Source organism: Fistularia commersonii, chromosome 4, assembly GCF_037954325.1.
Source record: "Fistularia commersonii isolate RoL2024-O1a breed Wild chromosome 4, RoL_Fcom_v1.0, whole genome shotgun sequence".
NCBI lineage: Eukaryota > Metazoa > Chordata > Actinopteri > Syngnathiformes > Fistulariidae > Fistularia > Fistularia commersonii.
Window position 1 is genome coordinate 12,749,251 of NC_141287.1, and position 13,274 is coordinate 12,762,524.

Here is a 13,274-nt window from a genome sequence, read left to right on the forward strand (position 1 = left end):
CGAGTTTTAGTTTGTTTATTTTGGTTTTCAGGGGTCAAAGGTCACACGCTTGTGATCTTCGCCGAGGTCGTGAGGGACAGGAAGCCGCCTGGCCTCCACGCCTAGTCTGAGTCGCTGCTGCTGCTGCTGCTGCAAGAGCTGCTGGATGACTGCAGCAGAGGAGAGAAGAGGAGCATGAACACCAACATGCATGCGCACGCACACACACACACGGGCATGCTACTCATGCAACGTCCTCCTTGCCTGGTTTGACAACTCGACTTTTGGGATATGATCTTTTTGGTTGGAGGGACGGTTGGGAAGATCGTGGCTACATTTGGCTTTTTAAGTTTTTTTTTTTTTTTATCCACAAAAAAACCCAACAGGTAACTTATGTAATGTACTATTACATAGTAATAAGGTCGTATTACAGGTGTAATAAGAGTGTGATAAAGTTGTAATAGGATTATAATCAGGCTGTAGCAAAGGTTGTATTAAATTTTAAAAAATTTGATAGGTCTTTACATAATATGGTTAGTGATGTGGTTAATAAGGCTGTAATGAGGTTGTAATAAAGTGACAAAAACCCCCACAGGTCCGTATGTAGTAAGCGCTGTTCAATAGTAATAAGATTGTAATAAGGTTATGATAAAGTTGCAAAAACCTGATAGGTCTCTTGGTAATAAGTGCTTTCATATAGTAATAAGGCTGTAATAAAGTTACAATAAAGTTATGAGGAAGTTGTAATAAAATTTATAAGAAAATTACAAAAAACGGAGGGTCTCTCTGTAATAAGCACTGCTCTATATTAAGGTTGTAGTACAGGTGTACTAAGGTTATAAAAAGGTTACAATAAAGTTACAAAACTCTGACAGGTCCCGATGTAATAACCGCTATATAATTACAAGAATGTAATAATTCTACATTAAGGTTGTAATAAGGTCTACTAATGACTAAATAACAATGATGTGATAGCTCAGCTTTGGTATCTGTCGGGATATAACTCTTTTAATTTATCTGATTATAAACCTTTCAACGTTATAAAACCAACACCATCAAAAAGATTAATAAGCTGTCTATAAATGTTTAATGAGACTTTTATCATCCCTGGTAGTCACTTTGGTGAAAGAAGACTTAAAAAAGATGGGTAAATTAAAAAAAAAAAAAACAGGAAAAATTTTGCAAACCACAATTTAACCTCACATTATATTCATCAAACGGTCATAATTAATGACAAATAATTATTAATATCTGATATGTCTACGTAGCAATATAAAAAAATATAGTGACACTTTAATTTGCATTGGCCAAAATAGCGTAATAAGCGTGTTATGATAATAACCCGTTAATAGTGTCGTCTTACCCCGTGACAGTCACGCCCTTTCTTGTGACACTTCCTGTGCTTGTGGCCACGCTTGTGTCGGCGTCTGCGACACGGTCCATGCCCGTGGCCACATTGCCCGTGCCCGTGGCCACCACATTGCCCGTGCCCGTGGCCGCCACAATGCCCATGCCCGTGGCCGCCGCAATGCCCGTGCCCGTGGCCGCCGCAGTGCCCGTGGCCGTGCCCGTGGCCGCCGCACTGCCCTTGGCCGCCACATTTGCCGTGACCATGCCTGTCTTTGCAACCTGTTGATGGAAAAAAACAAAAAAACAATCAAGAGTTGCACACACACATTCACACACATGCATGGGAGAGTGTGAGGTTACCTCTGTCCATCCTCAGTTGCTGTGTACTGGCTCTGGAGTCTGCCGCCATCCCAGAATACGCTGGTTTTATGTCCCTGATGTGCGATGGAAGGGTGTCGTCGTAGGGGTATGGGCGTCGCTGGAGGTGTGTGTGTGTGTGTGTGTGTGCGGGTGTATGCTCACAAATGCCAAAAAACATCTCTGTATCTATATTTCCACTTTAAACTGAACACTTTCAAACCGCTTTCAACCCCTGCAGTAATACATTGTTTTTAAGCACAGATAAAATGTGAAATACATTAAGATTAAATTAATCTTGATACAGATTTTATATCCTGCGATGTTCTATAGATTCATTACCTGCTGATTATGGTTCTTGTTGTTATAATGAACATGATAAACATTATAAATAGCATTGTTATAATTGTTTTCGTGACAATCACTATTATTGTGATTTTGTTAGATATTATTATTATAATACTGTGGTATCACAATTATTATATTAATAATAACAAATGCTAAAAACATTTATTATCAACATCAATACATTTGTTAATATTGATTTTTATCACCATTATAGTAGTTTTGTTACTGTTTCTATTTCTTTTAATAACAATATTACCATAATTAATGTTGTCATTAGAATGATTACATTGACATTATTAATATTGTCATTTTCAGTATCGTCATTACAATCACTGTTATTAGATCGTTATTGTTATCGTCATTATAGGATCATTAACATTGGTGTCATTTTGGTGGTGTTATTTTTAATATTAATATAATAGTACTTTGAATAATATCATTATTACTATCATTGCAAAAACTCTTTATAATTACAATTGTCATCATAATTATTGCTGTTAATATCATAATCATTGTTTTATTACAATAATCATCACTATTATGATTATTTTAACTCTTTCCTTGTTGTTTTCAGTCATCTGGGGTGTGTGTGAATGTCAGAGCTGACAGGTGACGGCTGACAGTTCGTCACCTGAACGAATTGGCGCTGAATGTTCTGCTCAGGAGGAACAATGGGGCGGCTGTTGGCGTGACGACACCCCCTCGCCCGGTGCGTGCACGCACAAGCACAAACACACAAACACAATAACACACTCCCATCACCAAGAACCAGGGCCAAATGCTTCTCAAGAATTGGCTGTTGAATAAATGTTGACAGCTTTATTTCAACATCTTTGAACACAAGGACGTCCATGTGTGTGCGTTTGTGTGTGTGTAGGGTTGAGTCTTTCATTTGACACCATCCCCGTTAGACAGATGATATAAAGCTACACAGATAAAACAAGAAACGATTGAAAACACATATCCTGGAGCTGATCGATTACTGTTAATCTATGAAAAACTGATCAATACTGATGGAAAGCTACAAAAGTCTCTCCTGTTTGTTTGCCATGGTCCCGGTGAAACTCTATTGACTCTGCATGTTCTCACACACACACACACACACACACACACACACACACACACACACACACACACACACACACGACAGGGCCCGTCATTACATAGTCAGTTCTAACATTGATCTTCAGGTGTGTAAGTGCAAGTGTATATCTACAGATGCTCTTCGAGTGTGTACGTGTGTATGAGCGTGTGTGTGTGTGCAGGTGTGTGTGTACATTTGTCTGTTTGTGTGTATGCAGGCATGCCTTTCCAATGACGTGGATTATTCACAGATTGAAAAGCGATAAAAAATTGTTCCCACCCCTTTATGTGTGTCCAGGGGTCACACACACACACACACACACACACACACACACACACACAGCCTTTGTCACAGCCAGTTCTGCTTCAGTTACTTCACGGCCTTCAGGTTTGACAGATTATTGGTCTTTATCGTGATTCTTCATCTTCTCCACCTCCGTGGCAAATCATCCGATCAGGTGTATCCACGGAAACAGGCAGATCAGGTAGCAAGAAGAACCCGTTGACTATTGTCGTTCTTATCTTTGTCAGACGATCGAAAGCGGGCGTGGTATTTTGAAAGAAAAATAAGGAATGTGCCCCTGCTCCTACTTTTAGAAACTTTTAAAGTTTAAAACTTTGAAAAGAACGGTGCTGCCAGTGCTGATTGGATCACGTGACCCCCGGTGGCAGCGGCCATCATCTCAAGTTACTTCGCTGAATCCCGACATGGAGCTTCTCTCGTGAATGCTAAAAGAACAGATGGGAACGTTCCTCTGTTTCCATGGACTGTGTGTGTGTGTGTGTGTGTGTGTGTGTGTGTGTGTGTGTGTGTGTGCGTGTGTGTGTGACGGCCCCACGACCTGCTCAGGGCCTAGGCTTCCCCGCCAGTGGGCTGGAAGGGTGCAGGGCAGAGAAGCGTCCGAGGGTCCATATTGGGAAGACGTTCCTGTAGGACGTGTAGCTGATGGCGCAGCTCTTGTTGAACACGCCTGCAATGTTCTCCTGGACAGGCAGATCAATATCAATATCAATATCAATATCAATATCAATATCTCCCATGTTGCAGGTCTGATTGACAGGTTGGGTGTCTCTCACCTGAGGCCAGTCTCCATTGGGCAGTTGCCTGTCAATCAGCAGCCGGACCCCCCTCTCGATGGCTGAATGGTCCGGGTGCCTGGGGAGGACAGAGCATGCGGACTGAACCAAACTGATTTTATAGGGGGTGGGACTGGAGGGGTGATCAAAAAAAAATGCAAGCAACCATGAAATTAGAGAATGTAGATAGCAATTTTCAATCTAATTTAATTTGAGATGTATTTCCAGACTATGCACTTCTTTTTTCTCACGCTTTGAACACTGTGGCTTAAACAATGATGCGGCTAATTTATGGATTTTTTTGGACTGATATTCATGCTGCCAAAACATTTAGCCTCGTCAAGTCGGGCCAATGAAATGACTGTGAAATTCTGAGGCTGTTAGCCTGACTAAAATAGCAATCACCCGGAGTGAGAAAAAGTGGAGACAGAAAATGGACACACAAACACACACACACTTGGGGTCGGGGTTACAGACATGCCACTCAAACCTGACGGAGAGGAGGCCCAGCAAAGCCCAGCAGGTGTTGTGGATCTGCGCCGAGTCGCTCTGGACATAGCGGCGCTGCTCACACGACTCAAAGTCCTCTCCCCAACCGCCATCGGGCATCTGGCGATCCAGCAGGAAACGACAGGCCCGCTGCACCTCCTCGCACGCCACGCTGATAACACACACACACATATACACTCACAGAAAGCATTTTACAGTGCTGTGCTTTGAGACGAATAAGTATCGTGGTGTACGGCACTCTCACCCATCCCTGTAGACGTGACCCATGCAGGCGAAAGCTTCCAGGCCGAACCATGTCCCGTACGTGAAACACACACCCCAGGAGCTGAGCGGGGGAGATGGCGTTTTATTGCCTCTGCTGCACCGGACGGCAAAAAAAATTGAAAAAAAAAAAAAAAGGCGCAAACAGGCCTCACCCTTCCCAGGATCCGTCGGGCCGCTGGACCTTCCTGCAGTACCGGAGCCCCTCCCTCAGGGTGGACCTACCATGCGAAAAAACAGTCTGAAAAGCCTCTTTACCACAAGACACATGCTGTTACAGGGTAATTGATGCCTTACAAACCAGGAAATGTGCACATCAACTGAAAAACAATAAGCGAAGTGTACCGCAGCTCCTCGGCACGATGCTCGGGATGGGCCCCCTGGAAGTGCTTGAGGGCCTGCATGACGGCGGACGTGCACTCCACGTAGGTGTAGTCGATCATGATGTCGCCTACGCCAGAGGAGACGGCGTATGGTGATCAGGAGGGAAAGTGGGGGGGTGACCGCTAGGGGTGCCCGTTAGCATCTAGCAGGTGGCGAACTCACCGAACACCTCCGATGGGTTGAGCAGCTCCAGGAGTCTCCCGCCACGCTTGGTCTCGTACGTAGCAAACCCTCCGTCAGCATTCCTCATGCTCAGCAACTATGTGGAGGAGGCGGGGCTTCAGACCGGACCTCCTCTGACCAGATGAGTTCTGGTCTAATGCAGGTTTCCTCACCACATTGACAGCGTCGTAAAGGCGCTCCGCTGCCACGGGCTGGCCCACGGCGGTGCACAGCTCCTGCAGGAGCATCACTGACTTCAGGCCCTCGGCCGTGCAGTCGGCCACGATCCAACCGCAGTCCCTCGTGCTGAAGGGGAAGCCCCCCTGTCGGCAAATGACACGCCCATGAATACCCCCATAGGGTGGGCTACTAGATCTTTTAACAGGGAAGGGTGCAAATGGGCTCCACCTTGTTCATCTGCCTGTAGAACTTCTGGTACTCTGGAGGATTCTCGGGCACCTGGCAGAGTTGTATGCTCGGTTGACTCATCGGCTGGAAGCAGACTTTATTATCGTAATAGTTTCTTGGCGGCGGGTCGCACCTGTGTGATTGCGAGAAAACGGTGGGCGTGCTGGAGGCACCGAGCAAGGTCAGGGTGATGCTGGGCTCCAGCCTGAAAAACAACACCATCAACAACTTTTGTAAAGTATGCCTTCCAGGAAGTATCTTCTCATTTATTCTGATGTTACTTTAAGGAGGGTACCTCCAAAAAGGCCTGCACAGCAAAGCAGGTGTCCCAGAGCTGAGAGCCGTTGGTGCCCTGCGGAAAAAACAAGACAAGATTATCTGACAAAGGGAATCCAGGGTAGATGCTACAGGTGGCCTATTCCTGGATAACTGGGGCAGAGATTTCAAATCATTGTACTGAATCACAAGTTGGAAGACTCCATTAGGCCAGATCCAATGAGTCCTATGGTTGGCTGCTGCTAATTGCACAAGGCGAGACAGCAGACTCATTGGAAACATCGTGGACTCGAATAATTTGTTTGAACTGGTTAGTTACCTCAAATTGTCCGAAACACTGAATATCGTACAGAATCTGATTATTCGGGTGAACCAACGTGCTTGCTCAAGTCGGCAGACTGACTGAAACACTTCTGAATTAGATGATTTGGCTGAACCTGTTAACTGAATCAAATCGGACGACTCAGTGGAAATACTGATGAGTCAGATTATTCGGCTGAACTGGTTCCCCCACTCGAGTCAGTGAACTAACCAGAATCCAAACTGAATCAAACGATTCATTTGAATCAATTCACTGACTTATGTCAGCAGGCTCATCAGAAACACCATGGACGGTTCACTGAATCAGGTCAGTGGACTCATTGGAAACGTAGCAGAATCAGATGACTCTTAATATTCAACATCACTTTGACTTTTACCACTACCACTACTAATGAAAGTGAACACTCACCTGCATTTTCATGCCATCCAGTCCCAACCTGTAGCACAGAGAGGGTCAATCGTGTGTGTGTGGGTGTGTGAGAGACGTCATCACCACCTTTTAGAAGTTGTGATTGGGTGTTCAAGAGACTGACCAGAGGTAGTCCGGGATTCGGGACACATGCTCCTGGAAGGCTGGGGACAAAGGTCCGTCCACATACCAGCGGACAAGCATGTTGATGGTCTTTGAGATCTGCGGAAAGGAGCCAAGGGAGCATGTTGATGGAAGATTTCCCCACTAAAAAACCATTCAGCTACAAGTGTTGCATTCACTAGGTGGGTGTGCTCTGCATGCACAAGCGTGTTGAACAGGCGCAAGGTGAATGCTTTTGTTTTCAGCTTGCCGGTGCTCCGCTTGGAGTGAAATATAAACAGCGGAGATAATAGGTGTCACTCAGAGCTTCTCTGAGTGATAGGGTCACCTCAGTCCTGAAATAAAGGATTGATTGTTTGGCTGATCGTGACGTCTGAAAACACCCTTGTGTGAACCGAGTCTAGACCCCGGCAGACCTCTTCAATGGAGAATGGAAGCCGGAGCATTACGTAAGCTCCTCTCCTGTGGATATGGGACCCCCTCTCTTTGCTTAACAACAAGCTTAAAAATGTTCTTTTTCAGGAGGGTTATAGCTAGCACCTGGCTCGCTGCTAGTAATGCTGCCAAAGGCTAGCTCTGCTGAAGGATATCCTATGATGCACTTTTCATATCCCATCATAAATGCATAACAGTGGCCTAATTTCTTCCCTCGTTGGGCAGGTTCCCAGAGGCATAGCTTGATCTACCGCAATGTCTCGCTAGGCGTTGATCACTTTTATTTCTTTAATGAATATTATTATGTATGATTACAGCTATTAGCACATAACTGTTAGTGGTGTTGGTATTAGTATTCTTCAAATCTAACCGAACTGTCATCAGAGAATGTTGTGATTTAGCAGTGTATAGATAAAGCCGCAACGGCCTTGAAAAGCAGCCCGAGCACACTGACTCCGACCTCTTTTGTGTCACGTCTGTGATGCTGACACTGTTAACATTTGCCTGGTGAAATCTCCCTTTAGCTATGTGCTGCGTTCTGTTTCCCCGCTTCTGTTATTTTGTTCTCTCGTTATTTTGTCCCTTCTTCCCGGTCCCAAGCCCTCACCGGCCCAATACTGATGCACTTGGTGAAGCGGTCGTCGGCCTGGATGTGCTCGTACAGCTCCTTCACAGCCTTCCCCCTCAGCGCGGTGCTGTGATGGGCCTCGTAGAGGTTCAGCACCCCTGTGGTGGGACGGAGAGGCGGGTAAGGGGGGGTTCGGATAGCGCGACTTGGGGCAGAGCTTAAAAGGCGCGAACACTAACAATAGGCGGCGGACAACAGTGAGCTATGAGGCGTGTACATGTCACAGGCCGCCACTTTGTTCCTCTGCGCCAGCCAGTCGATGGTGTGGTAGTCCTCCACGTAGAGCTCCTGAGGAAAAACACAAGAGTGAGACGAGATTATCTAGTATCTCGGTGTCAGGAGGCAGAGCACCCCCTCCCTCAGCATATTTCAGGCCGATGATAGATACAGGAACGTTCATTGCCGAGATCCTCTGGAATGCGACCCGAAAAGGGGAGAGGCAAGAAAACTTACTAAGAGTGGCTATCTACTGTGTGACCTGGAGTCCTCAGTCATTTACTTTATTTATCTATTCATGTATTTATTTATCAACTCGAATATTAATTAATTAATGTATTAATCAATGAATAATTCAATGTATTAGTTCATTAACTAATTTGTTAAAAGATAAGTATTTGTGAATCAAATTTATTTATTTGTTAATCGTTTCGTGTTTATTTGTAATTTTGTTTTTTTCAATTAATTCATTCATTTCCTGTATTTGGAAAACTTCTAGTTGGAACTGAAGTGAAACGCTTCTGGGTTTTATAGTGGAAGTGTGTTTTGGCGCCCTCCTGTGGCTAGGAGTGTCAAATGCACCTGTCTGAGGCTGAGCACCAGGGTGTCCTCCGCTGCTGCTAGCCGGACAGCGTAGCAGTAGCTCATGGGGAGGTAGACCTGGCGGCAGTGGCACCACAGGGTGGAGGGGTGGGCGGGCGTCCAGCTGGGGAACAGCCTGGCAATGGGCGACGACAACAAGTGTCAAAAGAACACACAGGTTTGGCGGATTGTGCAACATGATGAGCAGAGGGTGACAGATGAGCGGGTTAATTAATTATTTTGTTTGTTGTAGAAGGATAGGTGTTTTCAGATCCACTGGCAGGAGCCAAACCTGCAAGACTTGAGCCAAAAACAGCTAATATTGGGGTTAAAGGCAGGGCTCAACCTGGCCTGCCCGCCGGTGAATCACAGGATCCACACATAGGCACGTATAACCCTTTAGAGACTCCAATGAACCCGCTGACTGTGGGGGAGGTGGGGTGGAGAACCTGGAGAGAATCCAGGGAGGGAAAAATGTCAAGAACCCAGGCAGAGGACTCACACAGACAGAACCATGGCAGGAGAAGAACCCATAGAAAGCGAACTTGGGCAGCAGGAGTTGGGGGAACTCAGATAGAGAAAAAAGTTAAGAGAACATGGAGAACCTACACAGAGAGAACCCAGCCAGGAGACTCACCACATCTCTGGGAAGAGCGTGTTCATCCCCTCCCAACTGTAAACGTTCAGAACGGCCAGCCAGAATTTACCCCAGGAGGGAATTCCCACAGCGCCCCCTGGTGGATGATACACAACAGCTTTGCCATTAAAAATCTACTCTAATATTTAACAAAATTAAATATATTGTAATAACATATAAAATGAAGAAGACAAGTGAAAATTAACTGTTAAATCTGATTGGATTTAAGTTATTTGGATGATAAAGTGTGCATGGAGGTTCTTCTCCAGACCTTTGCTGTGCAGGTTGCTCCGGGCGCGCAGCAGGTCTGGGTGGTCCGGCTCCACACCCAGGATCCTCAGCGAGGTGTAGCTCAGGGCTGTGCCGAACACTGTGGACTTGTCCTCCACGTGTCTACGTGAGCACACGCACACGCACACGCACGCACACACACACACACTGTAGGCTGGTACATATAAGAGGCGGGGTTTCAGCCAAACATGTCAATCGCAGGGTTGCCAGTCAATCACAGGGATGTGTTGACTCAATCTGACGTCACTCAGGGACACACAACCATTCACTTTTCACTACCAGTCATATAGAGCCCAACAAGCTTTTACTCTCCCATCTAAAGAACCTGGGACCCCTGAGCAGGAAGGGGTGAATACTCACAGCCCCCAGCCTCCGTCTGGCAGCTGGACGGAGAGCAGGTACCTCACCATCTCCTTCCTCCAAGCGGCCGGCAGAGGGATCTTCGCCACATGGCATGTGATCAGGAGACCTAGAAGGCACACATGAACAGAATAAGCACACACACACACACACCTCATCGTGAACCATGTACTGTGTGATGGCTGTGTAATCCATTCATGACCATAACTTCCGGACTATTGAGCGCATGTGAATATAAGCTACACCGGCTAAAAATAAATATAGATATGTGTGTGTCTATGCACACACACACACACACACACACACACACACACACACACACACATATATATATATGCGCCGGACTTTTCCGGTATGTATTAAATACATACTGGTAACACCCAAATACATACTGGAAATGCTTATTCCACTGAATGCCTGTAACAAGGCTGATGGAAAAAGATTGATAATAAATAACATAATGAAAAGTCCGCCTATCCATCCATTTTCTATCCCCGCTTTGTCCTACTCCAGCTGATCGCTATTTTTGTTTTCCTCCTGTGCACGAAAACCATTAAAGCGGTCTTCTTCAGTGCCGTAATTGAATGGTCTCAGAATGTCACGGTAATTTCACTGGTCCGATATGACGAGGCAAAATGTTTCGCTTAGCATGGAGCTCGTCAGCCCCCCAAAAATCCATAAATTAGCCGCATCATTATTTAAGCCGCAGTGTTAAAAGCATTAAAGTGTGAATAGTAGCTGCTTGTAGTCCAGAAATTACAGTATTTATAACACTTAGTAATAACACTGCTGTCAGTGTTGCGGAGGGAATTGAGCCTACCCCAGTCAGAGGCAGGGTTCACCTTGAATCAATAACAGCAACACATGGAGACATAAAACCATTCATCCTCTCATTCACACACCATACAGGAGACATTCAACACTCACTTTCTAATTGACAGAATGGACCGGCCTTTATTTTCTGAATGTACAACAGGATCAGAGGGATCAAAGAGCCGCTGGTTGCCGACCTCTGCTAGAGACATTTACCCTCCCATTCACACGTCTGTGCAGTTTAGTGTCCCCAGTGCACCTCCAGCATGTTTTTGGACTGATGGAAGCACCAAGAGAACTTGGAGGAACCTCACGCAGACACATGGTGAACTTGGAGACCCTACACAGAAAGGGACCTTCTCGCTGTGAGGCGGTTAGCCGACCGTGCCGCCTTCAAAAGCAACCACATACATTTAAAGCACCGTTGGAAAACTCAGAAGTGTTTTGAAAGGGATCGGAGCAAACACGGGATCACGGTGAGAAGGAAGCGGAGGTTCACCTGGGAGTAGGAAAAGCGGGCCACCATAGTCTCCTGCCCAGTGGCCGTCCTCGGCCTGGAGGTGGCTGTAGAACTGCATTCCCTTCAGAGCCACCTCCGCTGCCGTGTGAACGGGAGGGGAGTCTGAGAAGAACTCGGTCTGGAGGTGGGATTGTTATTATTATTATTACTATCAATTTGCCCCCACTCAGAGGTCTTCTCGAGGGACCTTCTCTGTGGAGAAGTTTCATTCCCCACCGTGTCCAAGCCCAGAGAGTGAGCCTCCAGCATGGTCTGGCCGCGCTCAGGGGCGTCGCCGTCCTCCACGTAGCTCCACGTCTGCCGGCCCTCCACATTGGCCAGCCTCCACCGGCTAAGATCGGTGGCAGCTTCCGTCCTGTACGGCCCCCCCCGCCTCCGCAGGTGTCTGAGTTTAAAAACAAATAAAAAATAAAACATCATCGCAGTCTAATTGTCACCTAGAGTGAATTTCACAAAGAAGTCACAGTTTTGTTTTCCAGAAAGTATGGGACATGTAGTATTGTGTAGGAAGTGGCACATTGGTTAGCACTGTTTCATCACAGCAAAAAGAAGAGTTTCCATATTCTCCCTGTGTCTGCATGGGGTTCCTACAGATTCCTCCCACAGTCCAAAACTGTGTATGTCATATTGATATGACATACACCAACTTCTCAGACATGCGAATGAAAGGGTGAATAGTTGAATGCCTCTATGTGAAGTGTGAATGGTTGTATCTCTATGATGTGATGGATCCAATTCAAGCCCCACCCCTTGCCCAGTGACAGCTGGGATAAGGATCCAGCATCCAGCAACCCTGCCTGCAGAATAAACCGTATAGATCTGGCCTGGCCAACCTGTGCTCCCGAGCCACAGGTTGTTGTTTTTTTTTTAAATCCTAAAAATCTGGAGGAACCCCCATGTAGACAGAAGGTGGACATGGAGACTCCACACAGAAAGTCCCCCCCGCTGGGAATCCAGCCGAGGACCTTCTGGCTGCTTCTTGCTGACCTTCTCCCCAACTTTTAAGTATTGTATGTGTTTACATTGGCAAGTCATTAGATATGGACAAAGAATAAAATAAAATGGAACAGAATAGTATAATGCTCCTTGGCTTCAAATTAGTGAATTATAATAATCTTTTAGGAGTATACAGTTCGTTTAAAGACCTGAATGTTTACTTTTAGTTTATTTTTCACCACCAATTGATAATTCGCAACTACACTCACTGTCAGGAGTGTCCAACTAGCTAACAAATTAAACTAAAAAAAGTAATTTGTTACAGGCTAACTTATCGCGGTTCACGACACGACGTTGTTTTGAGGCATACATTAGTTTTGGACGTTTTCTTTAACGGAAAAGTTTACAAAAATAATTAAATAAGACACTTACGTGCCCTCACTCATCATATGGGTTGACAGATTCGAACGGAGCCCACTGACCCGATGGAGAACTTTTCAGCGGCTCGCGAGGACACGCCCACTAAGCGAGGCTCATGGGAGATGTAGTTTTTGAATCAAATGGACCCGGCGTTATCGGGATCTTTAAACTACATTTCCCAGCCACTCTTTGCGTGCCGTACGAGAAGCGCGCCTCATCGAGAGACATGAGCAGAGACCACGGCGACCAATTAGGTGCCAAGGGGGCGGCAAGGTGGACGGTGCCGGAATGAGGCCGACCAATCAGAACAGTCCAGTTATAAACGCAACACATGTGCTCACCCATTGATTAACATGCTCAAATAGCAACTTGGTTAACGATGAAATAC

The 13,274-nt window shown here is 46.0% G+C and overlaps 1 protein-coding gene and 1 long non-coding RNA gene across 2 annotated transcripts; both read right to left on the reverse strand.

Annotated features, from left to right (window-relative positions):
• Positions 1-1,544, reverse strand: LOC147234737 (uncharacterized). Its single transcript, XR_015106042.1, has 2 exons — positions 1,343-1,544; positions 1-149 (listed from the first exon to the last, which is right to left on the reverse strand). It is a non-coding gene; the product is annotated as an uncharacterized LOC147234737 (long non-coding RNA).
• Positions 1,545-2,823: 1,279 nt separating this feature from the next.
• lss (lanosterol synthase (2,3-oxidosqualene-lanosterol cyclase)) lies at positions 2,824-12,979 on the reverse strand. Its single transcript, XM_086145366.1, has 22 exons — positions 12,899-12,979; positions 11,747-11,915; positions 11,510-11,648; positions 10,198-10,306; positions 9,818-9,939; positions 9,547-9,643; positions 8,910-9,045; positions 8,291-8,399; positions 8,091-8,209; positions 7,050-7,147; positions 6,926-6,953; positions 6,215-6,271; positions 6,053-6,124; positions 5,920-5,970; positions 5,685-5,834; positions 5,512-5,608; positions 5,311-5,416; positions 5,121-5,186; positions 4,949-5,029; positions 4,685-4,855; positions 4,195-4,273; positions 2,824-4,101 (listed from the first exon to the last, which is right to left on the reverse strand). Exons 1-22 carry the CDS (start codon positions 12,913-12,915, stop codon positions 3,964-3,966), a joined length of 2,211 nt encoding a protein of 736 aa, XP_086001492.1. The 5' UTR covers positions 12,916-12,979; the 3' UTR covers positions 2,824-3,963.
• Between the last annotated feature and the right edge of the window lie 295 nt (positions 12,980-13,274).